General features: G+C 47.8%; 3 protein-coding genes across 3 annotated transcripts in view; 1 reads left to right on the plus strand and 2 right to left on the minus strand.

Moving 5' to 3' along the window:
- The window catches only part of ARHGAP17 (Rho GTPase activating protein 17), a gene marked incomplete at both ends in the record, with an annotated part of 47,388 nt that extends 40,552 nt beyond the window's left edge, over positions 1-6,836 (plus strand). The window contains 3 exons of the mRNA XM_082006565.1: positions 129-292; positions 701-1,312; positions 6,706-6,836. Of these exons, the coding sequence (XP_081862691.1) occupies positions 129-292; positions 701-1,312; positions 6,706-6,836 (907 nt within the window). The remainder of the gene's footprint in view (positions 1-128; positions 293-700; positions 1,313-6,705) is intronic.
- A 947-nt stretch (positions 6,837-7,783) lies between these two features.
- Positions 7,784-9,255, minus strand: TEX47 (testis expressed 47; the record flags this gene model as incomplete). Its single annotated transcript, XM_082006734.1, has 3 exons — positions 8,919-9,255; positions 8,332-8,479; positions 7,784-7,854 (listed from the first exon to the last, which is right to left on the minus strand). Exons 1-3 carry the CDS (start codon positions 9,207-9,209, stop codon positions 7,784-7,786), a joined length of 510 nt encoding a protein of 169 aa, XP_081862860.1. The 5' UTR covers positions 9,210-9,255.
- Positions 9,256-12,853: 3,598 nt separating this feature from the next.
- Positions 12,854-25,291, minus strand: SLC5A11 (solute carrier family 5 member 11; the record flags this gene model as incomplete). Its single annotated transcript, XM_082006808.1, has 15 exons — positions 12,854-13,074; positions 14,187-14,349; positions 15,570-15,785; positions 16,590-16,758; positions 17,015-17,165; positions 17,552-17,659; positions 18,417-18,552; positions 19,370-19,575; positions 19,986-20,066; positions 20,894-20,999; positions 22,391-22,495; positions 23,011-23,070; positions 23,319-23,423; positions 24,194-24,265; positions 25,160-25,291. The coding sequence occupies 15 exons, from the start codon at positions 25,289-25,291 to the stop codon at positions 12,854-12,856; spliced, it is 2,031 nt and encodes a 676-aa protein (XP_081862934.1).
- Positions 25,292-26,998: the final 1,707 nt, after the last annotated feature.

Below are 26,998 nucleotides of genomic sequence, written 5' to 3' on the forward strand. Positions count from 1 at the left end.
ATACAAGTTTTTCTGAAGCATTTGAGGGTCAGAACTACAGCACGGTTCATGACAAACCTGAACGGGTGCAGCTCATCTGGGCAAGGTGTTTTACAATCATCTTCTAATTTAGGATTTCTAATTTTCAGTACCTCAAAATCTAAGGACAACACGTCTTCAGCTACTCCTCCACCTGTGAGAAATGGCGGGCATGCGGGCACTGTCCAGAACCAGTCAACAAGTAGCACTAATCAGCTTTCTGTTAATCAGCCACAGAATGCAGCAGGTCCCAGTCCCCATTCAATGAGGAGAGGTGTGTTTTTCATTTGGTTTTCAAGCCACTAAGTTCCAATTCTTTATGTACCACAAAAATGCTTGCTAAAATAACTTCAGCAGTATCTCTTCCTTTATTCTAGACAACGGTTTAATTCACTTGCATTTCACTAAGGCCTAGCTAAATGCGTCTTTGGGCTTTTGGACTCTTTCATGAAAGCTGGTAGTAATGTTGCTAATGCTGTTTCACAAAATCCCTCAAATGACTATTGATTGGTAAACCTGTGTATGCATTTCTGTAGCTTCCTATTGATACCACTTTTATTTGATAATGCACCATTTTATTTTGATAATGGACTTGCGTATTCTTGTGTGCTACTAATGTCTGTCTTTCAGGAGTTTGGTTTCATGATACACAACCATGAAATCTCACCTCTTCTCTTAACAGCTGTTAAAAAGCCTGCGCCAGCCCCTCCCAAGCCAGCCAACCCACCGCCTGGGCAGCCAGGAAGCCAAAGTTCTGCCCCAGCTGCTCAGCCACCTTCTGTCTCTCCAAAACCACCTGCTAGAAGTTCTTCTCCTCCTGCTCAACATGCAAACCAAGGAGCAACCCAGACCTCTGCTTCCCAGGTTTCTGCACCTCGGAGATATTCCAGCAGCCTTTCCCCAATACAAGCTCCCAGCCATCCACCACCACAGCCCCCAACACAGGCTACTCCTCCACTGCAGCCCAAATCAAACAGCCAAGCATCTCCTCCTGCTGCACCCAGCAGTGAGCATGGACCAGAGCAGCCTTGTTACACTCCTCCGCAGACTCCAACGCCACCTGATACTCCCCCTCTAGGAAAACATAATACTAGTTTCCCATCATCACAGCCATCTACTCAAGAAACCTCCCAGTCTCACTCTCCACCTCAGGGTGGTACACTGCCAAGGCCACGGCCGGTACCGAAACCCAGAAATAGACCCAGTGTTCCCCCTCCGCCTCATCCTCCTTCTCAGCTGGCTGGAGATGGTATTATTGCAAATCCCATGCAAACAGCTTCCAAAATAGTCACAGGTGAGTGGATTCTTCCATGTTTGGTGTCTCCTCAGGGAGTGGAAATGAAGAAAATAATGCCTGTAGCTGTAATTGAGGGGGGAGTGGGGGTGAGGTGGGACTGAAAAGCACAAATAACAGCTAAAATACTAAATTGCTTATTTCCAGTTAAAATGCCCACCCACCTGTTCTGTGCATGAGGATTTGGGCACCCTCCTCAGTGAAGGTTTTCTTTCCTGAGGCAGAAGGGTTTGGGGGGGAAGCGTAGATTAGCTTGCTTTATTTTTTCCTGTTTTGGAAGCAAAACACTGTTATAGCAACCATCTCTCTAGGGCTTTCTCCAGGCTCAGCATCATGGCAGTCTCAATTATGTTTGTACATCTGTTGCCAAAAAGCAAATATTTGGTGGAAGGAGAAGATGTAGCCAAGGATAGTGTATTTCAGCACATACAGAAGATAATAAAATGTCAAAAGTGGCCACTAATACATGTTTTAATAGGCAAGATACTAAAACAGTGAATGTTTTACCTTCTGAGAACAAAGTCTTTGAGACATTCATGAAGTAAAGAGAAGCTTTCTGTCTTCTCACAGGAACTTCATGAAGCTTGTAGTTTCTAGTTTTGATAGGGATAATGTTAATTTAAATCTTGGGGAAGAAAAAAAGTAGCTGCTGAAGACAGTCAAAAATAGCAGATTTTGAAATGTTCTCCTGCTGAGTCTCTGCTTGTTTTAGGAAATTCTGAAGGAAGAGAGAATGAATGTAGGAGACTAATGCTTTTAAATCGACTTATATTTAACAATGGTTAAAACTTTCCAATGACACTGCAGCTTCTCTAGAATAAGACTAATGTATTGGAATGCAAAGTAAAAATTCTGTTGCCTAACAGCTTTACCCCGTGATACCTTCACAGGTGGGGATGGTTACTGCGAATAAGGTTTGTACTTACCAGAAACATGCAATATAAGCTAAAATGCTCCTGCACAGCAATATTTTATTTGTAGCTTTATTTTGTATATGCGCTTTGGAATATGTGCTCTCTGTCAACTCTGTGTTACCTCATTACTACACATCATTCTGTTTGTAAGAGGTTTTAAGACCTATGCTGCTTAATTTTAACAGTCCTGTGAACATTAAGTTATTCCTTAAAACAAATCGTAAAAATAACTATAATCAAGTGAGTAACACTTCACACAGTCACCAGAACTACTAGTCCACAAGTCAAGTGTGAAGCAGTGGCCCACTTAAACAGGTTTGTTCCTATCAGTGCAGGCAAATACCGAAGCTCATGTTTTTTCCTACAATTCAGTGTTCTGTGGTTGCCTTTTAACATGGCTTTCACTTTAGGTTTTCAGTTATTTTTAACTACTTGGAATTTATTTGACAAAACACATGTTCATGTGACTAAACCCCTTTTGCAGAAAAGCACCAGCAGCATCTGCATTCTGGCATGTTTGCATTTGCATTCTGTCAGCTCCAGCCTCGCTAATAGTACTAGTCTGTTCAATCGCAGCTGCCACACGACACATTAATAATCTTACTATCCGTACGTGATGGGTTAGAGATGCTACCTTTTTAAGGTAACAACTGCATGACAGGCTGAAAACGTTGAGGCTGCATTCCTGAATTATCTCAAGATTTGACTGCTTATAGGAAGGATACTGAAATTCGTATTGAATCGAGAAATTAAGTTGGAAGTACAGTTTTCTTGAATTTGAGAGACTAGCAGTAAATGAGCTGCTTAAGCAACTAAACTTTGCTTTTTAAAATAACAGACTTTTCCTTATTGCACTTCTTTTTGTCAGTATCTTTAAAACACAAGAGCAATTTACTTCAAATAATTCAAAATTGAGGCTGGGGTCTGGATCTTTGCAGCACTTACAGATAAGTTAGAATGGGAGCTGTGCTGATCAGTCAAACTTCAAGGAAAGGATTAACCTTAATTTCTAAGTCCTGTTTCGTAGGTTGACCATGTTTGTTTTCATTTGGGAATCTTTCTGTTTCTGAGGAAATTGCTTTAATGATAGCAGACAAGCAGGATTTGTTTTACCCCCAATGTAACTGGAGAAATAATTATCTTTTCAATAATACCCAGCTGGTATGTTGGGGGCTGCTTCATCAGTGGGGGAGTTCAGGTTACACAAATGAAGCATCTGCCATAGGGGAAAGATTGGCACAACTGAGGCTGCATATGGACTGTGAATTACAAGCTGGTGCTGACTCCTCTTCAGCTAAGTCACAGGCGTAACGAGTACACAACTGTAGCCTGGGTAAATATTAAAAAATACTGACATCAACAGTGTGGAAATGAAACAGTGTTAAAACTGGAGAGACTTAATAATGTTCCTTTCAAGTGCAAACCGTAGCGAATTGGCCATGTAAGTTGTGTACCATAAACAATAGCATGAAAGTTGCTGTGCAGGAAAGCCAGTAAAAGCTGGTCATGAAGGATTCCCTAGCAAAACTGATGAAGGAACTTGGAAAATCCAGTATGTTTTGCACAAAAAAAAAAAAAGAAAAAAAAAAAACCCACCTGGGAAACAGTCGAAGTGCCACTCAGGGTTACCTACAGCAGTACACCCAGTATAGGATCATCCACCTTTTCCAGATCAATCCTTTTTTTAAAGGATTAATATTTGTTCTGAATTAACACCACTGCATATTACATAAGAGTATCTGCTCTAACATTTACACGTGCACATGTAAGCACTTATTATAGACTGACTTATCTAATTCACAGTGTTTTTAATTTTAACCTTAAATAGTGGAGCAAGGGAAGACAGATGGGAGTAATGGAAGCCAAAATTAAGTTGCCAGCAAACTTCATAATATCAGAACAGGAATTCTGAATTGTTTTCAGGATACTGTTGAATTCCATTGTCCATGTACTGGACTTCAGTAATGCCTCAAATTCTATTTATGGTATTAGAGTAATAAGCCCTAGAAAAGAATATTCTAATCAAAAATTTTATTAAATAATCTAGATGTTTGACCTGCATTCAGTAGGAACTGTATTGGAAAGTTCGATGGTAAGGAAAAGGCATATGATTGGCCAAAAACGTTGCTAATTCATAATCATGTGTGTGCTAATGCCCACTACTAACCTGTCACAAATAACACTGCTTGCTTGCGTTGTCGTTAGCGTGGCATGCGAAAAGAATGGCTGTTTGATGCTCGCTCTGACATTAACGTACTAAAAGTACTGGAGACTAGAATGTGTAAAGTTGCTCATGTTTTGACTGGCCCGTTTCACGTTGTACTACTTCCGCGTACAGAAAATCCTATCTAGAAATCCATGTGTGTTATACAGATTTTCACTTTGTATATGAAGTAGCTGTACCAAATACTCCTTTCCTGTGTCACCTCACACTTTGTTACCTCCTTTTCCAATTCATCCTTCAATATGCAGTTGTGGTAGGGAGAACTTCCATGCCTGCATCTGAAGTACACCTTTTGAACTGTACCTTAAATAAAAGTTGAGCAGTACAGTAGGCGCTGTTAGGTACTAGGGCGAGTGCAGCACCTCTGCTCCTTGGTTCTGTGCTCATCTCTTCTGTGGCCAAGCTCAGTGTGGAACATTTTGAGTAAGGAAAAATGCAAGAAGAATTTGGGAACTCACACGATTGCTGTTTATTCTTCTGGGTAGTTTTGCTTCCGTTAACAATAGTAAAAATGACTGAAAAAAAAATCCAAAATTTAAATCAACTTACTTTAAAAGTACTTACATTTTTATCTGTTGTAGAAACAGCAGTTATACAGTATAGTGGGGATAAAGGAGAGCTGCTGATGTTATGAAACTTGGTTTCATGGATCGGGGACTTATTTTAAACACATGAATGTGAGGCTAAGTGAAAAGGTTTGGTTTTAAAATAGCCCCAGTAATGACTTCTTCATTGCTATCCAAGGTCTGTTGAACAGTGATGGTCTGGTAGGTGCCACAAGGCACCGGTCACTGGCTATGGCCCACTGAACAGCACACTGACTTTCAAAATGACAAATGAGGGCTGGGGGGAGAAATCTATTTAAAAGATTCCCCCAGATGATGGTGTTTAACAAGCCATGACAATACTGATGGTTTGTTCTGTGCCTTCTCGATTTCATTTACCACTGAAATGCTGTCTCAGCAGAATGTGGTATTCCCCAAGACTTTGATACGAGACTTGGGAGAAAATGGGTAGTTCACACCTCACACGAAAACACTACTCCTGGAACCGAACCACATTTTCGGGAAAGTTGCGGCAGCAGGGGTGAGAACATTTAACTGTCCTGCGCAAGACAAGCCTGGCATCGGTGCCAGGCCACAAGATGATGGAGTTCCAGCTACTACGTTAACAGTATCGCTCAATACGAAATTACCGCAAATTGCGCGAGGCCGGCTGGCGCTCCAGTGACGGGCCGAGAGAGAAGCAGGGGAGGCTGCACTTGGCCTTCGGCTCTGTCTGCTTTTGCCTCTTCCATGTCACTTCCCTCAGAAACGTTCGACTTGAACATTTATGAAGTAACTTGTGGGCTAAATTTAAGACTTTAAGCTCAAGATACGAGTCAAAGTCTTCATAGGATGCCTGTCTATGGAACTTACGCTTAAAAGCAAGGCATTTATTTGGATTCTTTATTGATTTAAGTGACCTAAATGATTTTCTATTTGGATCTGCTGCTGTGTTGCAGTAAGTGATGTCATGGCATATTATAATTTAGCTTTCCAAAATACTGACTTAATATTTTCAATTACGTTTTTTGAACTGTTATGGATTTTTCCGGTCTTCTACTTCCCAGTGCAGTCAGTCACCAGAAATGCGACTTTTTCAGGGCTTTCTTGGATATCTTGGCTTGAACAAAATCCTACACTCCACCCCCCCCCGCCCCCCCCTCCTCGGAAGAGGGCAAAGAACACGATCTTCCCTGTTATACACAGGAAAGGGGTTTGATCTGCATTTGGCTTAAATAATTTCTTCCTCTTCTTGTGACAATGCCTCCTTTTGACACCATACATGTTCCTTTTGCTTCTGAGAGTTGTAGGTGGTGGTTACCTGGCAGATGATTTAGGTGCCAAATTTTTTTGCTGAGTGGCCGTTCTGTGTTGATGTGAGTGTCTGGAGTAAAGTATCACTCATAAGGGGCCTTGAGGAATCAGATACTAAATCGTACTTGCTGTCTTCCATTCTTCAGAGAGAAATGTTTTTCTTTATTATGTACATGATTAAAAAAAGGTGTATAGGAGAAGCAATTCAAACATAAGCTTTTTAGTTTGGCTTAGCCTTTTTGTGTGCACGTGCACATGTGTGCCAGCCCTCTGTTTGAAAAGCCTTTGTTGATCTTTCCTTTCCCTTTTCTTTCTAAGGAAACGCACCAGAAATACACTAGTGAATGAGATGTCACTGTCCAGACTGCTAAACTTGCTATTCCATTTTTTGTGCAGACTCTAATTGCAGTATTCAAGAACCACTTCAAAACCCTCCTTCTGAGCTTCTTGCAGAGCCAGCGAGCAAAGACCTGCACAACCATCTCATGCTCGATATTGACAACGATACAGAAAGCACCGCTCTGTAACGGAAACCCTCGAACTTACTAAAGGTTCCTCTCCTGGTGGGAAAACTAACAGACCTAACAGTGAAAAGCTTCTTTTGATGATATGGCAAAACTGTAGAGTTGTGACTTGTGCATCACGGAGAAGGTGATTTTTTAGCCATTCAGAAGAAGTTTAATGATCTGTGTCTCGACAACGGTTTTCAAAATCTTGGATGGAAGGAATTAATTACTGCAGAAACTTGCATAGGAAGCCTAAGTGCTGCTAATACAGATGGTATTAGCAGAAATTCCAAAAGAGTAAGAAGCAGAACGTTAGTTATTTAAAGTGCATGTATTATGGAAATAATCTTTTTAATGTCACGGTTAGACTTATTTCTAGTTGTTAGACGTTACAAGGAGATGCCTTGCAAGAGACATTCCCTCACTGATTTGCTGCAGATTCTTTTTAAAACATGAACCAAAAACGCACCGGAGTGCTGGTGGCGACTGCTGGTTATCAGTCGCCTTGTCAAAACTGTGGATGTATTCTAGTGCCTTGAAGGACGGTCATACTGTAGAAGGAAACTTACTGTATCTTTAATCATTTCATTGCTACTTAATGATCAGTACTTAATACTTATTTCATAGTTATTTGTATTAACCAAGCCTGCTTTTCTTTATGTGAAACTTGCAACTGTTTCAAGATGAAACTGTGGAAGTGTTTTTTGTGCTTTCATTGAAAACGGTTGAATTTTGAAAGAACTTTGAACAGCTGTTTGGATTTGTCAGTTGGGTGAACATTTATAAAATTAAAGACTGTCTTTTGTCAACCTAAGTCACCTTTATTCACGTTTGTGAGTAGCATTGCTTCCAAGGGACACTGACAGCTACACCGTCATTCCCTGGGCTTTGTAGCTCGTGAGTTGCTGGCTGCTCTGCTTGTTCTTCTTTTAAGGACTGTAGTGGAAGCATACTGGGAATGAGTGCATCTATTCGTTAATGGGTAGATTGATGTTAAACACAAATGAGTCCAGCTGCAAAGAGGGGCACTGGATACGGCCTGCATCATGCAGAGAAATGAGAGGGAACAGGCCATACAGTTTCTGCGAACAAGAGAGGGGGAGAGGAAACTAGTCAGTTGAGATCACATTCATGTAACTAGTTGAATTAATTTATTTAACCTGTAAATTCCTTAATATTCCATAATGCGTTTTGTTGAAGTTATTAAACTAGACCTCGGACTTAACTAAAAAATAAAAACTGCATTTCGTAAAGGCCTTGACAAGACAGTGCACAGAGTATAGTTGCTATCTTCTTGATGCCCCAGTTTGTAATCCCAGTGGCTGCCCAGTTGTTTCCTGTTCGGATATCTTTTAATAGGGAAGATGACCCCTATCAGTGGGTGAGTCCTGCTTTCCTCTGTCACTACAGCAGCACTGTAACAAACTTCTGTAACTCAAAATTCAGTGTTATGAGCCAAAAATTCTAGTTCTGTTACTAAATTTTATGTTTATCTCTTAAACTATATGCAGCGTACCTGAATCCAGGGCAGGCTGTGAAGGACTTAAATAAATTCTCAGAAAATCTTCTGGACTTGAACACTCCTCAGCGTTACACAAGTAGCTAATTGTCTCTGCCGGGATTAGCAGCTCGGGTGCAAGAGTGTGTATACTCCCACTGTCATTCTTGATAATAAAAGAGCATATTTCAGTGCAGTAACAATTAGAGCACAGGGCTATGACACAGTTAAAGTGGAGGAAATTTGCTGGCCCTTCTTTACCAAAGGCAGCTGCATCCTCTGTTCTTGAGAGTGCTCAGCAGTGGGCAGCGGGAGGAGGCAATGTGACACTTCACCTGGCTTTACACTAAGGCGCTGCAATTGATTATTTAATCAAATGGATGCACAAAATAACCCTGCAGAGGTGTGGGGAAAACCTTGGAATAAAATAATGCAGTTTTGTAGTGCTTTAACACCACTTCTAGAGTCCTCTCGATGTATATGCTTGCAAACTCTGCTTGAAAGACGAGTGCGGCTGCTTGCTTTTGTGGTTTGGGGGGTAAACTAGGTATATTTCTTCCAGCCCAGTTATTTGAACTTTACCTCAAATTTGCCAGGAACTTTACCTCATTACTCTGGATGCAAGCTGCCACTTTGAGCAGGAGGGTAAGGCACTCGGTGACTGCCTCTACTGTAGACTGTGATTGCATCGAGTTTTGTGGACGTGTCACAGGAGACGTCGCTGTTGCCACATACCAGTCTGGGAACAGTCTGGTGGGGATGTTATGTGCCACCACTAAAACTTTAATTTCCTGGAGTAGAGCACTGAGTGGAAAGAGAGTGAATTCCATCCTAAAGTACAGCAAGTTTTTATCAGATGGCCCAGCTTCATAAACTAAGCAGTGAGTTGTTTGCATTCCTAGAGCTGTGCCGGAGCACTGTATGCATCCAGCATGGGGCACCCCTCCCACCCAGCCAGCGAAACCTCTTCTAATTGTACTCTAAGGTACTGTGCGAGGGTCATGAGCAGACTGGTCAGATGTGAGGGTAAGAAACGAGCAGAAGAGCAGTAGGGATTTAAGAAGCAAATGTGGGAGTGTGATGGTAGCTTGCTTTGCTAGGAATTCCACCCACAGCAAAGAAAATGCAGCTTTCATGAATCTGGATTTCAGTAAATTAATACGGGGCCCCAGAGAAACACTCAGGATAAGCTAAAGGCGATAATTGGCTGAACTCTGTGGGACCGGTTTCGTAGTGTTGAAAGGACAAACAGCAGGCTCGAAGGCAATGACTAATGCTCCAAAGAGGATTTTTGGAATTCCAGTGCATACACCTACAAATGTTTACAAAACAGGGCACTGAAACAACAACAGCTGATTCCTAAGGAAGGAGTTTTCCTACTTTCTGAAACCTATGAAGGCTGTTGGCAGTTGAAGTCTTGGTGTCTTGAAGAGAGACTCCAATGCGGAGGGCTGGGCAAGAGCCTGCTGTCAGCTGCTGAGTCCGGAAAAGATGTGTTAGCTGGAAAATGTCATCTCTGTAGTCAACAAGTATCAATGGCAGAATAAAAGCCTGACATAATCATAGCTAATGTTCAGTTTAACCTTAAGGAGGCGTTTTACCACTTTGGCTAAAATTTTGTTTCATCTAAGTCATGTGAAACACTTACCTATGACCTTGATTTTGGAGAGAAGCTAAATCTTGGATGATGACATGGATTGTGCTACTGCAAGACTGCAGAGGAAAGGGTAGAGTTTTTACAGTATTCTATATCACAAACTAATTTGCGAATATAAATATAATTTATCAGCTGCCCTACATGGGCTTTCCCTTTGAGTCACAGGCGCTGAGGACAACGCACATTGTTCCTATTAACATCTGACAGAACACTTCATCTAATTCTGTCAGAATAATGTTCTGGGGCAGTTATGTGAAGCACTGGGTGGGGCAAATCCCAGAGGTGAGCTACCAAACCCACCGCAGCATTATTCAGGTCTTTAAGCCTAAGTATGGAGTAAGAGTTGTTAGACATTTGTAGTTAGCTGGATCTTAGAAGCCAAATTTGTACGACGATGAATGAAGGTGACTTGATCCCAGTGGGAATTTATGTAACTTACCTCTACTATGTGGCAAATATAGCTGGAATAGAGAAGTAGCAGACCTGAGACTTGTTCTCCTGAGTGGTCTTCTAAAGCATTTTCAAACAATCTTCTGTGATAACCTTGTTTCAAAAGAAAAACTGGGAGTTTGTCAAACAGTTCATAGCAGTAGTTCCAGCAAGTTAGCGCTGTGTGGTCTGTTCTGTGTTCTCTCTGCTGCCACAGGCAACAGATTCACAGATTGTGCTTTTATTGTTCAGAAGAAACGTGAAAGCATTGCTGCCTCGGGAATCTCTTCTTGACGTAAGCACCAATGCAATTCATGTTAGCTCCTAAAACTGCACCCAACCTGCAGTAGTTCAGTAGCTGAAGTCTAAAATTCCTACTAGCATTTGTTTAAAGATGTGGTTATGTTTTGTTGCCGTAGATACAAGTGTAGAGCACTTCAGAAGTCTCGCAGGTGCAGTTGAGCCCTTGCCTCCGCTCAACACTGGCACTAACTGATACAGGTGTTTAAAAAAACAATTGTCTTAATCATCTCATCAGACAACACATTTGCTACACCTTCGCTGGCTGAGTCATACTTAAAAGCTGGCTGCAAAAATAATACCAGACTTTAAAGTCTCTCCCTCCCTTAGGGTTTCTAATAGTTGTGTTTTACTTGCTTAGGAAGGATTCCCAAGTGACAAAACTCTTCATACAGCTTAACGAAATGGTATTTTCTCATTTTATGGACTACTGCAAGGCCTCCATCACTGCTCCATGCCAGTGTTACTCGGAGCACAGCCAGCGCCATGGCTGTAGTGGGCGATACCTGCCTCAACCACTCGACGTTTGATGGATCCCAAGAAATAGCAGAGGGATGAGCAGGGGATGCCGGCCCAGTCGGGGGATTCCCTGAACCCCGGCGCGCCGCGCGCCGCCGAGAGCGGTCGCTGCGGCCGTTCACACTCGTGCGTGGCCGCGGCTCCCACCTCACCCCCCGCGGCGAGGGGAAGCCGCCCGCCCCTGCCGCCACAGCGGGGACAGACCGGCGACAGCGGCCTTGCGAGGGGCTGCGTGTCCCCTCCCGGCCGCCGCACCCACCTGCCACCTCCTCCGCCGCCGCCCCCTCGCCCAGCCGGGCCACCACCAGCAGCCTGTGGAGCGGGAACCGGCACTGCGGGGAGCAGAGGCGAGGCGAGGCGAGGCCCGCTCGCACCGCCCGGCCCTCGCCGGGGAGCGCCGGCCCCGGCCCCGCCGCCGCCTGCCCACCTGCACGGCGCGGTCCAGCCGCTCCCGCCGCAGGGCCAGCAGGTTCCGCCGCTCCGGCGCCGCCGGCTCCGGCGAGTCCGGCCGCCCCAGCGCCGCGGCCGACCCCGACATGGCCGGCGCGGGCTGCAGCCCGCGGGCGGCCGCGCTGGGCCCGGGGCCTCGGGCCGCCCCCGCGGCCCCTCCGGCCCCCCCGCACGCCAGGCAGGGGCGTCGCAGCTCTCGTGCTTTAATATTAAAGTTTATCTGCAGCGACACAAAGCCCCGGGGGACGGGGACAGGCTGAATCCGTGCACCGGCCCAGCCCGGCCCGCCTGTGCTCCCCTGGGGCTGGGCGTGAGGTGACGCGTGGTCCCTGGCCGCGGCCGAGGGTTTTCAGGCACGGAGGCGCGCACAGAAGGGCTGTGGGGTGCCCGGCCATCCCCGCGGGCAAGGGGCTGCCGTCGGGCCCTGCACTGCCCTCGTCCCTGGCAGCACCTGTTGGGGCTGGGCTGGTTTAGCTCCTTCAGGTGTCCCCGATGCCATTTTTGGGGCAGTTTCGGTGCTGGGCAGTGGTGTCGGTCGGTGGCAGCTCGCGCTGGGCGGGAAGGCTGCGGTGCAGGCGGGCTGCGAGGGCTACGTTAGCTCGGCACAAACTCACGGAAAGGCCAGCGGGCCCGTGAGCACTAATTGCACACGCGCTTCTGCCTGCTGCACCAACGGAGGAAGCTCAAGTGGAACGGCCAAGCCAGCGAGGCGGCTCACGGCTCCGGCAGAGCACAGGCAGCAGGCGCTGGCTCTCCACCGCGCACTCAGCGCTCCACGGTAGAGGAGCTGAACCAAAGGGGAAGCAAGTGCTTGCGGCTGGTTATAGAGGCATAAATAGCAAGAGAATCTAGACTTCCTGAATTCCAGGCAGGGCTCTAACCCCAAAGAGCGTAATTAAATATTTAAAGTAACTCAACAACCTCTTCTGCCTAGCAGCCTTCCTTAGCTCTTCACACCCACCTTGTTGCCCGTTCGGGTCTGACAGTGAGGGTGCCAAGCGCTCAGCACTTTTCACAGCCAGGCCCCCATTAGAAATATGGAAAGGATTAGGGAACAGGGCCTGTCTTCTTAAATAAAGAAATAAAATTTAGAAAGCTTTATGAATTACATTAACCCTCTGCTAATTATTATTATTTACACCAATTAAAATTAGTTGATGTCATCAGGAATCGAGTAGCCAGCTGCTATGCGAAGTAGGCCCAGAGAAAGAGCCCAGCACATACACATAAGAGCAAGTTGATGTTCAGGACATGTTTCACTAGCGGTTTCTCCTCCAGGGAAGCCACGGGAAGCGGCTCGGGTTTAGTCGGCACCGCGTTCTCGGTGTTTTCCTGTTTGCGCTCCATCCCGCAGAGCCACAGAAAAGTGGTCATCAGCTTTGAGTTCCCTTTGGCATTAGTCGTACCTAAAAAGAGAGTGAGTAGTGAGGTATAAATCTCACCAACAAAGCACATCCCAGGAATGTATCAGTGTGGTCCTGTACAAAGGGTTTTGATGCAAAAACCCACCAGCATTCTTTAAATGAATCCACTAGCTGTGCTGAGGTGTAGGAAGCCCTTCAATTAGCATCTTTTGGGGCTGTAGTACCAATTTCATTCTTCCCTGGAGCTCTGAGCTAAAGTTCTGCTGTTCCCAACAATTAATAAACAGTAACAGTAGACCAAACCTAAAAGCTCAGCTGTATCTGCTTGGTGCTCACCAGCTTCCTCTTGCAAGTGCATGCTCTAGTCGGTTAAGGGTTACTCCACCCCACACACGTGTAAATTGAATTCTCCCAGCTCTGGTGTGGGTTAGGGCATACACAACTAAATGCTGGGAGGACAGCGCTTCATGCACAACAAACGTGAGACTTCCCAGCAGTTGGGAAGAGCTGCACAGTAATTCATTAACTTACTGATCTTTTCAACAGCTCTTTATAGATCAAAGGAATACACAGCAAAAGCTGCGAAGCTACATAAACAGTGTCCCAAGCCTGGCAAAAACAAGTGATGATAATCATCGCTGGAAAATGCAGAATGAGTTGCTATGCGTGTTTGTACCTAATACCGACAAGTACAAGTTTTAAAAAATGTAAATCCTCCTTCACTGATCTGTCAAGAACTCCGCCCAGGGCTCTGGGTTCTCCCTGCTGCTAGAGTCGATCAGAAAACATCACTGAAAAACAGAAATGGAATTTCATGAAAATAATTGTGGTTTTCCTCCACCCTCCCCTTTTTCAACCAGTTCTCTTTGCAGCAGGTGCAAGCAGCACCGGTCTCTAGTGCAGGATAATGGGCATGGCTTTCTGTATCCCATCCAGCTCCTTCTTGATTTCAAGCATATGTAATGCCATCAAGAGATGGAAAAGAAACTAAACTTACGCTTAGGTAACACTGTCAGGTGAAAACCTTTTAGCATGCCCTGAAGTTACAGAAATCCAGAGGAAGTAGCTTTAACGTTTCTTGTCTTCAAAGGCTTTACATAATGCCTAGGGTTGTTAAGTGTAGGTAGTACTGAATACGACGTTGGAGCACTTACATTTATTATCATTTGAACTATTTTCAGAAGCAATGCTTATATCAATCTGGAGAGCTGGACGCTCAGCTTCACACACTCCTTTTGCAGCATCAGGGGAAGGGCTGACTGCTAGGTCTTTCTTGACTGGTAGATCCCCACGAGTGAACCAGGTAAGCCGACTTATCTGATGGCATGAAGAGTGGTGTTAAAGAAAACTGCTTTCATGGTTGCTTAAAGGACTACCTTAGCAGTACAGCAGCCTGCAGAGAGAATACTTAGAGGGGCGGAAATCTGTTCTCCCGCTCTGCTGGAGCAGGTGAACAGCCAAGTGCTCAGCTGGTAACTACAGAAGCGATGGCTACCACCAGCATGTTGGGTTTAGTTTTGTCTGGAACACGATAGCTGTTTGTACAGCTACACTCTCTGAAGGATGGCATTCTTCACTCTCTTATTGAGGAGGAGACGTTTCTGCGTGGGACCATCACTGGATGCAGACTGAGAGCGGGTCAGTGGAGGGAGAAAAAGAATGGAAATTGTGGCCAGGGAGGGATGATTCAAAGAACTGGGGTTGTTGAGAGAAGAGAAGACAGGTGGGAGATATGATAATTGTCTTCAAATATGTAAAAGACGCATTAAAGAGGAACATTCTTGGTAACGATAGGGCGGACAGGAAGGGATGAGCACAACATGAAGCTGGAAAGATTCAGGCTGGAGATGAGGAAAAACTGCTAGTGGAAGGGCAGGTGAGCTCTCGAATTGATCACACACCTCCCTGGGCATTCTCCCTCTCTGGGGACTTTTAAGAATAAGGTCACCAGGTCTTTCAGAAATACATCAGGTTAGTCCTGTCTCAAAGCAAGAGGATGCTCTATGATTTCTGAAGGTCCCTTCTGGCCCTTCTTTCTGCTATTAATGTTTTTCTGTAGCCTCAATATATCTATTGAAAATAGTCAAACTGGCACAAACCTGTTCCAGAGGAAGTGTGCTCTCTGCCCTTGATTTCTCTTTTCTGCGAGTAAAAATGGTTCCTCACTAAATTAGTAAGAGAGTTGACAAAGATGACCCAGAAGCTGGAATTTCTTGGAAAATAGAGGGAAAAAGCTAATTTGTCATGGATTAAACACACATGTTTGAACTTAAGAACAGCTCTTTGTAGCATCTACTGTTGACCAGTTTCCAGGGTGGGACTCTGGATTTATGGGATCAAAATCTTAACTGGCAGCAGGGTGCTGGAGCAGAGGAGGGATTGCTGTTACAGGTAATTGCAAGTGTGATCATAAATAAAGAGTGAATGCAAACTTCCATTTCCAGATTATTTATCCCCACATTATTCCCATGGATGTAGTGTGGGGCAGCCTGGAAGCCATTTACAAATAATAAAAGAAATCTGAAGGGGTGACGCACCATTTCTTCCGAGGGAGGTTCTGTGAGCATGCTCACGACCAGCACAGTGAGCGTGGAGATCGTGGCCAGGACCATGGAGAAGTAGAGGTAGTGCATGTACTTCACCACGCCGGGTCGGAGATCGGTCTCGCCGCACTGGGGCTCTGGGTAGATGAAGTCCAGCACCAGCCGAATGACGCCCAGCAGCAGCCCAATCACCAGGCCCCAGAACGCGCCCTAGGAAAGGAAGGGTATTCTTTGTCAGAGCAAGCAGCATGCATCCACCCAGGATCCAGGGCTACATCCCATGTTCTCAGGCTACAAGCTGGCCAGGATTTCTCCTTGCTGTTTTTTTTGGTGGGCTTCCCTCTTCTCCCTTGTCTGCTCTTGCTATCTGGAGTCTGCCAGTGCTGTTACAGTACCCTGGTACCTCTCCTCCGTGGGGTGAAGTGGGTCATTAATTTTGTTATGGAGGGGAAGAATAACATCTCATGCCCATATTCTTTGAAGAGTGATATTTGTATCCTAATGGTTGCCTTAACCCCAGGAGCTGATGACTGGTCTCCGCCTAACCGAAGCCTGGTTTGGGAAGACTTTACCCTTTACCCAGCACCAGACTTCATGGAGGAACTGGAGGTTTTGGGCCATTGATGCCATTGGTTTGTCTGCTTTGCTCCCTAGGCTCACTGTGCCTTCTGTAGACCCCCTAATGCAGATAATACAAGTCCAGGTAATAAACAAGCTGTTGGCTAATAAGCCCCTAACAGGCTCCAAGATTTGCGAAGGACACCCTGCAGCAGAGCAATGCAAGTCATCTCACTCCTTCTGAAATGCCAGTGGCATCTTTGAAAACCAGCAGGAATTGCTCCCTGCTGTATTGGTGATGGTTGCTTGGGTTGTGCAGAGGTCTGAGTGCGTTCGTTCTCCCAAACACTACAAGAGGCAGCAGAACTGCAGCCTGGGGCGGTGGTTTGAACTGCAAGACTCTTACAAGGACAGCGAGGCCAGAGGTGACTCTGCTGAGCATAGCGGAGTTGTTACCTTTTCATTTGCTCTTTTCCAGAAGCAACCCAGTATAAACACCATTGCCACGGGGGGCTGCAGGTAGGAGCTGATCGACTGGATGTAAATAAAAAGCTGCCCTCCCTGGCCAGCCTGTACCAGTGGGATCCACAGGATGGAGACCACAGTGAGCAGCAGCACAAAGACCCTGTGCAAGAAAAAGATGCCATTACTGTTAGTTAAGACCAATTTGTTTGGTTCAGACCATTCTTTTCCAATTGCTCAGCTTGCAAGACTCCTCCTGAGATCTCTTGTAACCATCAGGCCTCCGCTCCACTCCTCCAGCAAACCTGTGCAATATGAAGATACTACCTCTGTACAGGGGCAGCAGGCTGCGAAGTGTGCCGAGACGCGCCTCTAACGCTCAGGCTCTGATCTAATACGCGTGTCCTAGTTCTCTGTACCTGCCAACGATCATGAGTTCCCACTCGGAGCAACGAGGACGGAAGTGTTTCCAGAGGTCCATGGTGAAAATGGTGCTGGCACTATTAAAGATGGAAGTCAGGGACGACATGAGAGCTGCTATCATCACTGACATCATCAGGCCCCTGAGTCCTGCAAACAGAAGGAGAAATAGAGCCGCCCTGAGGAATCCCTAGTAACCCCAGCTGAAAGATGTCCTTGAATTCTTTGAAGTAGGACAGACTTTTAAAAATGTTTTTAGCCCCGATTTTAAAATGGCCAGTGATACAGAGGTGCTAACAGTCGATTCTCAATGTTAAACATCTGTTCTTTATCTCTTATCCCAATTTGACTGAAGTAGACCTCTGGGTTCTGGATACTCGTCTCTCTTGTTGCATGCTGTCCCTTGCCTCTCATGAAGCCCGACGTGAGCCCCACTGACATAGTCGCAGAGGTATCTTCCTCTCTGAACGTTTCTCACAGACGCCTTTTGGCTGGTGCGTACCCATCAGCGCCAGCACCGTTACCAGGCTCCTTACCTACAGGCAGAAGTTCTATGACCAGCTTAGGATAAGCAATATCAGAACAGCCAGACGGGTTGCCACAGATTTTTCGGCAAATTTCTGCATCTGCACAAGCCACCAGATCTAAAATAAGCAAGGGGGAAGCGAGAGGCAGTATTGGGTAGTCACAATAAATCAATATATCTAAACAACTTCGTCTACTGAATGTTGTAAACTGCTTTCCAAGTGAAAAACTGGATATTTGGAAAGCTTGGAAAGCTTCCAGTGAGTAATGCAGGACAATCCCAACACAGCGAGGTAAGGGCAGCACTGAGCTTCCCTGTTGTCCCCTTTTTTCCTTCCATGCAAAAGATACTACCAGTACAGGTAGTTGTCCTGCCCTGCGTGTCTACTTCTTCTCTAGGAATGTTGCCTGCCTCTGGCACAGCTCCTCACGGACCAGCACGTCCACACATACCCACCCGGTGAGCAGTTTGCAACATTCAAGGCGGTATGTTAGGATTTCTCCAGGAGGAGAAGTGCCTCAAACTTAAATTTGAGGAGGAGTAACACGTGGGGTGCAGGAGGGGCCTAAGTGCACGGCCAAAACGCCGAGCAGCTGCAGGCAGCAAGCTCAGCATAGAGCAGCACAACTGCTGTGAGAACGGGTGAGAGCCCGCTGCTCTAGCACACGGAGCAGCGCGTTGTGAAACACGTCTCTGGCGTCTGCTGCAGGAGGAGGTGCGTTTGTCCGCTTGTAACGGGAAGAAAATTTTGTCACACTTTGGGCATTTGATGCATCGCAACCTTTTAACTTATTCGGTGAAGGCTGTTCCAGCTGTAGAGTAGGCACAACTAGTAGTGACAAATAGGGGGAACAAACCTCTCCTTCAGCACTTACCTGGGAAGAGAATCCGGCTGATCATGCCCGGCATTACCATCATAAAGAGGGGCAAAATTTTCAAGTAGGAGGTCATCAAGGAGCCCCCTTTAGCATGGGAGAGGTTTTTAGCAGCAAGGGACCTCTGAACAATGACCTAGAAATTAAGAAACGTGTTTGGTCTGCTGTCAGCAGGGAGGAGCTAGCTGTAGATAATGGGATACCAATTGCATATATTTTATCCCCCTCTAAGCTATTACGTGGACTTAGAAGGGGGAACACAGAGCTTGGCTGTGGCTTTGTAATTCGTGCTTCAGATCCCAAGCACCTTACAGAGACATAGACCTGAAAGGCACTGCTTGTGTCAGCACATCTGAGCCTTGCTTCTGCAGTATGCCGTGCGGCATAATCTGTTCCTTAAACTAATCACACTCAGGCTTAGAATTTTCTTTTCTTCTTCTTCTGTTGGGGACTTCCCTGACCCGATGGCTAAGCCTGGCCAGGTCAGCAGCCCGCGTGTCAAAGCAGGATGAAGTCTGAAACGAGCAAAGTGAGTTAAATAAAAGAGTACTACAGGAGCCTCAGGAGACTGCTTAGGGCTTCAGTCTTGCTGGCTCTGATGTCACTAGGAGGGATGGTAGTCAGACCCCCGGGAAGTTGAAAGAGTGAATTCACAGGTGGTTCACAAGAAGTGAAAGGCTTAAGTTAAAAGCAAACAAACAAACAAAAAACATCTTTCTAGACTGGGATTAACTCACAAACGCATTCTTACTCTTTTTTATGTTGAAATGATTCCCAGAATTTTGTTGTGCATATCAAGTTTTGCATCTTTAGGATCGAAACCTTCAGATTTTACTAAATTCCCATCAGAAATAGCAAACCAGTCCAGGCTACATTGCAAATCCTAGGCTTGTAATCAGATTCAACCAACTAATAGCACGTTCCTGAAACCAAACAAATGAGCAGTAACCCACCTGATCTGTACACCAGTACCACAGGGATGGGATGGTCATTCCCACCAAAACTCCTGGCCAGGGAAGGTCAGAGTTAACAGGGTCTCGGAAAATGTGAAAAGCATCATCTCTTGGCAAGCCGCAGCTACTGTTTTCCTTGCGGGTGCTGGGGATGGCATCAAAGTATTTTGTCTGCAAACCTTCAAGACCGCCGACTTCAACAAAGCCTAAAATAGGTCATGAGAAGCCGTTATCGCATCTTCCCGCGTCGGTACTCTGATTTTCACTCTCTGTAGTTTGCTTGAGGTGATGCTCCACAAGTATGCTTTAAAAATCGGAAGCTATTGACTCTAACATTGGGCCAGGGGATAGCGTAACACTAAAAGTGCTTGTTCGTCTATAATACCGCTTCAGAACGTATTTCTTTAGAGATTTTTCGGGGAGTACTCATGCATTTTTACCACATAAAGAATTACCGGAAGATTATTTGTATGAACATGTATTCCAGCAGGAGAATATATAGAAAGCAATTCCCAGAACATCAACTGATAATCAGTTGTGATGATCCAGCTTGTTTGTAGTACTTGGTAAAGCTTCAATCATAGTTTTAGTAACAAAACCTCAGGGAAACACTCACTGAAGACCATGAGAGTCACAGCCCCGATCAGCATGATGAGAGTCTGCAGAGCGTCTGTGTATATCACAGCCGCCAGGCCACCTAAGAGAGCAGAGAAGCAGCAAGCTGTGGGAAACTGGGTTTGTTCTGTCATGGCGTCCCGCGCTTTGCAGCAGTTTTTGACAAGCAGCATAAGCCGAGCCCCGTGCCGGGCGGGCTGGCGTGTTCTGACCCTGTTGGGGGGCAGTTTGGCCAACTCCTGTGCATGACACGTTGGCTAAAAATTCTCATGTTTTGAATCGTAATGAGTCACCATTTTATCACTAAAAAGCCAAAGTCCAGTATAAGCATTTCTATGGGAAATATATGGAAAAGCTCCAAAACAAAGCCCAAGCTGAATAAGGAGGAGAACAAAAAAAAAAAGGAGGGGGGAATCTTTATGAGCAACATCACTAGGGCTGAGCACTGGGAAAGAAGCAACCTTTATTCGTTTGGGATTTGCCGCTTACTCTGCGCATGGCTTTTTTCCATTTGGCCACTCATAAGCCCTGAAAGGGCACCCAAGATTGACAATGCTTTCCGCATGACACAGCTCATTGTTATGTAAATCACTCATACCTCCAAAAAGCCCAGAGGAAAAACGTGCTGTGCAAATGCCTCGAGCATAGCTTCTCCTTAAAGCAGAACTGACATGCATCCCTGTCTGGAATGGCCTTTTAAGGGGTATTCATTTACTCTTAGCTGGTAATTTTTTCTTAACAGGCGAGTTTTCAGTTGCTTCCCCCCCATTATCCATACTCGGGGCAAACCCAGATCGTACGGGCAACGCAGGACTCCCGTCACAAGCAGGAGGATGCACGGTGCGTTGCGTGAACACGCTCAGCTCACTAAGCAGGATCCGCGGGAGGATCCGAAACTCGGCCACGTACCCGCAACAGTGTAAACGGCTGTGATGGCCAGCAAGCCTGCCACGGCGATGTAGAGGTCCCAGTGTAAGGCTTGCTGAATGAAGAGGGCCCCGGCGTACATATCAACCTAGAGGAAAGGATAGTTATCACAGTGCCGGTGGTGATATCACCGGGCTCCTCAAAGCTGGCAGTGCCAGGGAGCGTGAACATTAGCTGACCAAGCTGTCTCCTTTCGTGGGACTAGTCTGGTTTGTTGCGGTGACTCCGCAGCTCCCCGCAGCGTCTCCTCCGCGTGGCACACCCCGCTGCAGCCCCAGCCCCTGCCTCCTGCGCATTAGGACCAGGCTCAGTTCAGCATTTTGACAGTTTATTATTACTGGTCACGGGGGCACAGGGAGGGCGAAGATGGAGCTATCCCGGGAGAGGGGGAGAGTGCACAGCGCGCTGTGAGAAAGGCTTTTGGGTGGGGTGAGCTTATCTCTTCCCCGGAGCACCAGCGAGCTGGGTGGGGAGAGCTGTGCCGGCCACGGGACCAGAGCTGCCGCGGCACAAACCGCCCCGGGAGCCTCGGCCTGCCGCCAGCACCAGTTTGCCATAATGTGAATTCCTCCCCGCTGACACAGTGACAGCGAGGTAATAAAGAAGAGTGTCCTTGGGGCTGGACCCAGCCCTGACCAGCCAGCTCTGCAGCTACGTGAAAATGCTGCATTTTAGGAGAGTTTTAGGATAGGCAAACTGCAAGCCGTAGAATGACAGACAGATAGAAAAGCATCCGAGCGACCCAGCCTCCCTCAGGAATTGTATTACTGGAGATCTGCATCAAACAGTTTTGTCTAGAGGAGAACCCGAGCCTAGCTCCTCGGTGCCGCTGAAGCTGTGACTAGCCTCGGTTTCGGAGGGGACGCAGGCAGGCGCCTGTCAGACGGCGCGTCCCACTTTGGCCCCGTACGTACAGGAAAAACACCGGCAGAGACTTGTCTGATTTCACAGATTCACGCACTGCTGCACGGTTACTGTACAGCTAGGGAGGTGTTGCGCAAGGGTCGATCCGGTTATTTATTCAAGGCACTACATCGAACAGGTGCAATAAAGCACTAAATTCTTTTCAGCTGAACACGTACCAGCTCCTCCGTTCTTATTCATCCTGCACATAACAGCGTTTGGTGTCTGCGCAGGCAATGAATATGCAAAGGGAAGAAACTGGGTAAGCTGCCAGACGTACAAAATCTAACAACAAACGCATCCACGCTCACAGCTCAGCTTTTCAATGAACAGGACATTGACACCCAGCTTCCCCTCCTCCTATAGCAAGTGATGATCCTTCATGGGGAAAAAAAGAAGCTACTCTTTTTGGGTAGGTTCTCAAAACAGCGATAGTCTATCTTCCTCAGGTATTTTGATAATACACCCTTTTCTGTTAATACAGGGAAGGGCCAGTAGTTGCGTTTCTCAACCTCGCTGATCAGCACGTTTCCAAAGTAAACTGAATTCAGTCTGTTTCCATGTTTTTCTACTTACTGATATTTTGGTGAAGATATAGATGAACAGGTAGAGAATCGCCAGGAACATCTGAATTCTTTTGCCTCCAAAACGTTTCTGCAAGTACTCGGGCATGGTGGTAACCTACGCGAGAGACGCGCCGTCAGAGGAGGTGGTACGCAGTCGCTCCTGCGAATTGCAGAGGGCTCGCCCACGGAGCTGGCGTGGGTGGCTTGCTCTGGTAGAAGACCAGAACGGCCCAGCCACTTGCACTGTGCTGGTATTTGGTTCTCAGCTGCCTCCTTAGGCCGGCACAACAGCTTAGCGAGCACTGACTGTGCTATAATGTCTGACATAAGGCTCACTATAAACTGTGATGTGAGACCTTCCGTCCGTCTCCTTGGGAGATGGAGCAACTCTACTCCCTTGCCAGGGGCAGTGGAGCAGTCTGGCCCCCACGCCCGAACCCTCAGTGCTGTTCCCAGGCAGCAGCTCTCGGCCCCGTTAGCCCAGGGCACCGGCGCGGTGGGGTGCGCCGTGGCTCGCGCCCTGCTTCCAGAAGAAGCACAGGTGGAGCCGGAGATAGTTAAGCCCATGAGCCAAACAGGTGATTTAAATACCAGCAAATCATTGATGGACACAACATCCCATCTACTTACTCCTGCTGCTATGTAAATGGGAAGGAATAGCCAGGCCAGCACCAACACACAAAACATGCCCTGCAAAGCGAATGGAAAGGCAGGTCAGCGATGCTGGTCAAGGCTGCGATGGGGTGGATCAATGGGGACACAGGGACTGGGTTATCCCGCAGAGGCGTCAAACCCAGCAGCTGGTGGTGACTTCTGGCTCATGCAGCTGGAGTCTGAGCCTTTGGAGCTGCCGGAGCTGTACCCTTGTGTGGTGACTGGGTGTGGGAGTTGCCCTGTACAGCACAGAGACGGCTACAGAGCCGCCGTGCCACACTCACGTTCCACTCGTAAGCTGTTGCAGCAATTCCCGAGGCGGCTCCCGACCCAGCCAGGCCGATGAAGTGGCCACTTCCAACGTTGCTGGCAAACAGGGATGCACCCACCTGGAGAGAGACAGGAAAGCGGATCTGGCCTTGGCACAAGGAGTTGTTCTCAGCCTGGGACAAAGGGGTAAACAGAGTAGTTGGGTGCTCCAGTGCGCGCACACACGCCAGTGGATTCTCACCACGGAGGTTACACAGTGATGCTGCTCCCCCACTCATGACTACGGAGGACATGAAATCCTTGTCACCCTCTGCCACCTTCTTTTGCCTACATGTTCAGTGGCTCTGGCACCTCTCTCCAGCTTCTTTTATCATTCGCTGCCTATCACTCATTCGTGGGCATGCTTAGGACCATCCTGCTTCCAAAACAGGAAAGTCTCTTGCAGAGAAGCAGCGCAGAAGGTGGAGGTACCAAATAGAAAAGTCAGGTCATCAGGTTCTTGTATTAGTACATACTGACTCGCCAGACCAGCCCAAATTAAATACCCCACCCAGCAGACCGGCTCAACGTAAAGCTGCGCCACAATGGGGACCACCCAGTTAATTCTGGAAGTCTCCAGATCGAAGCATGCAGAACCAGAGGGGCTTTGCAAGCCAGCGGGCTGGCTCTCGCGGGGGCAAAGGGCTGTGGCAAGTGCCCTGCAGCAGCTCTGCTTCCCCAGTCTCAAATATGGGAAAAAAAGCCAATATTGTAACTGGGTCTTTGCAAAACATGGAAGTAACTTTTTTTTTTTTCTCTGTTTGGAGAAACTTCTGTCCTCTGGACAGAAGTGCTTTTCAGTCTTGCTGTAGCCTAGGGGCACGAGCAGTGTAATGATAAAGATACTTACAGGCCACCAAACCATCTGTCCTCCAGCTAGAAAGTAGCCTTTTACGGTGCTGCGCTGTGTCTTCCACATGGACTGGGAAAGCAGAAAAGCAGAACACAGGTTTCAGCAATCATTTCAGTTGCTGCTCAGAGCATCACCAAGCGATTTCCCCGGCGGGAAACTCTGTACTGTCATCAGATGAAAGCGAAGGGTTTCTTGAAGGACCTGCAGTTGCTGCTGGGAAATGCTGGGGGACGAGAGAGCAGCAGAGGAGGGAGGGGACTGGCCAGTGCTGTAAGCCACATGCAAAGTTTTCTATCATCTCAGCATCCTGATCAAATGTTTTCTGTGATAAGCAAACTAAACCACTCCAGATCCGTGAAGAAGACAAGCAATTTTGGACAAGAACTATGGACATCCCCAGTTACTAGGCACAGCACATATTACTCATTGGCTCCTGTTCTTCAGAGATTTCTGATAGTTTCATGTAAGTTATGCACCACATTTGAATGGAGCAGCTATTCATCTCTGCCTTGTGACAGCCAGATTGTGCATTTGCTATTACAAAAGCCATGCCAAAAGGATGTGCTTCTGCCTTAATTATGTATGAACGGTATTTTCAATTTACGGAATCTGCTGTCGAGACCACTGCAGACAAGCACAGGTGATTTATAGGACAGCAGTTCCTTCCTGGATGAACAAAACATTATTATTAGCAATACTTTGTACTTAGACGACCTCTTCCTTACAAGGGCTCTCAAAACCTTGGCAAACACTAGAGCTGAACAGCTCTCCTCTGGAGCACTGAGGACACTTCCCCAGGCTGAAGTGAGGAAAAGGACCTGTAAACTCCGTCGTTCCGCTTGTTCAGTCGAATCCAGTGAAGTGCATCCGGATTCAAGCCAAAGTAAAATAGTTTGAGGCCCAAACAGCCATAGTTTTCAGTATACAGGGCACGTACGAAAGCTTTTAACGGTATCTGCTTACCCACAGCCCAACCGCGAGGACAAATACGAAGTACAGCACAAGAACAGCAATGTCTATGGAGTCCAGTGTCTTCTGGGGAAACACATCCCATGGGGGGGTCGCGGAGGATGGCGTGCTGCTGGTGGTCTCCATGGCTTCTTATGCAGGCCAGGTGCTTCTTTGTCTTGATGCATATATCTGTTAAAAAATGGGTTACATGGTTAGGAGAGGATGTGGCAGCACTGTGAGGGTGTTGACTGTTTCGTGAATAACTCAGGGGTTATCGGCTCTGTGGCTCTGGCTGCGGTGCTGCTTGTGCCGGAGCTGTGGAGCTCCTGTCTCGGGCATTTGCCATCATTCCCGACTCCCTTTTGGTGAGGCGAAGATGCTGGTCGGATTGCCTTTGCAGTGGGTAGTTGTCTAACTGGTGGAGAAATGAGCGCATTAGAAAGGAGATGGGAATAGCTGAAATAGCCGGAGGAAAGGACCGGGACGTGGCAGAGCCGGTGACGGCAGCCTGCGGGTCCCAGTGCGGCAGCACTGCGGGACTGGCCTTGGTGAGAAGCTGCTGCCAGAAACGTGCCCATGGCGAGCCACCGGGATGTGAAGACACGTGAACTGTGCCAGCGGCGGTGCCATTTTCCTCCTTGGACACAGCGAGAGCTCAGGCCTGGGTGCAGAGGGTGCTTGGGTCTCCTCCTGAGTCCAGCTGACTTCCCTTATCAGGAGTGGAGGCTGGCCGCACGTCGCCAAGCGGAGCCATGGACGTACCCTCTGCCACACCGGCGCGGGCCCCTGCATCGGGGACGAGCAGAAGGACCGCCGGTAGACGGTGCAGCGGTGCGGGACTGGCACCAAGCGGCAGAAGAGCCGTGCCGGAGCTGGCCAGCCCGCAGAGCCGTTTCCTGCCAGTGAGATATTCATATGCTTCCCACAGGAATAAAAACTCATTTTCTTCTCCAGAAATGCCTGATGAGGAGAACGTGGCACCACTGCGGGACCCCTGCAAGGGCTCTCTCAAGCCCTCCGGAGCGCCCCGTGGTGCCAGGCTGCTGCCCTTCGGCAGAAGGGCCAGGATAAAGTCCACGCAAGGAGGTTGGTCGGGTGTCTGAGTTAATATGGTTCCTTCTTATTTCCTCCTCCTCCCCTCACCCAGGCTTGGCCCCGCTTTGAGAGCAGGACAGGAGGTGAGCGGCAGCCCTGGTGCGGCCAAGGCAGGGGCAAGGCCCACCGCGGAGAGCCCCAGGTCACCAGGTATCCCCGGGCCCAGCACCTCGCTGCCGCGCTCCAGCCGCGGAGCAGGTTCGGGATTATTTCTCTCACCCTGCTGTGCCGAGGAGATGGTTCCTCCGCGGAGGGGCAGAGCCGGCACTCCCCGGCCTTGGCGTGGCCCCGCAGGCGGCTCAGCTCTGCGCCAGCCCCAGCGCCGCTGGGATGGCTGGGCCGGGTGTCTGCTGGTCCTCGTCCTTCTCCTGCCTACGCGGCTGGCCAGGTCCTTCGGCCTTTCGTGCACTTGTAAGGCGACACTTTTAAGCTCCCTCCTGCCAAAAAGCTGGAGAAGGTGGGGCAAAGGGTGGCCTGCACCAGCCCGGGGCTCCCGGCGTGGACGGTCGGACAGCAAGCGGTCGAACAAGTTCTTCCTCTGAACGCCCGGCGCGCAGCAAAGCACAGACCAAACCAGCCGCCCTGTCCCTCGGTCACGCGTTTCACAACCTCCACCGGCTTCACCCCTTCGTCGATGTGTCGCACCGCGGCTGGAACCTTCCCTTAGCTCACCCGTGGCCGGAAGGGCAGGGCTGTGCCCAGGCGCACAGCTGGTGGGTTGTATCCTGAGACATCAGCAGCCTCCAGCACAAGGCC

The sequence above is a fragment of the Phaethon aethereus genome, assembly GCF_964289735.1.
Source record: "Phaethon aethereus genome assembly, chromosome: 15".
Taxonomy (NCBI): domain Eukaryota; kingdom Metazoa; phylum Chordata; class Aves; order Phaethontiformes; family Phaethontidae; genus Phaethon; species Phaethon aethereus.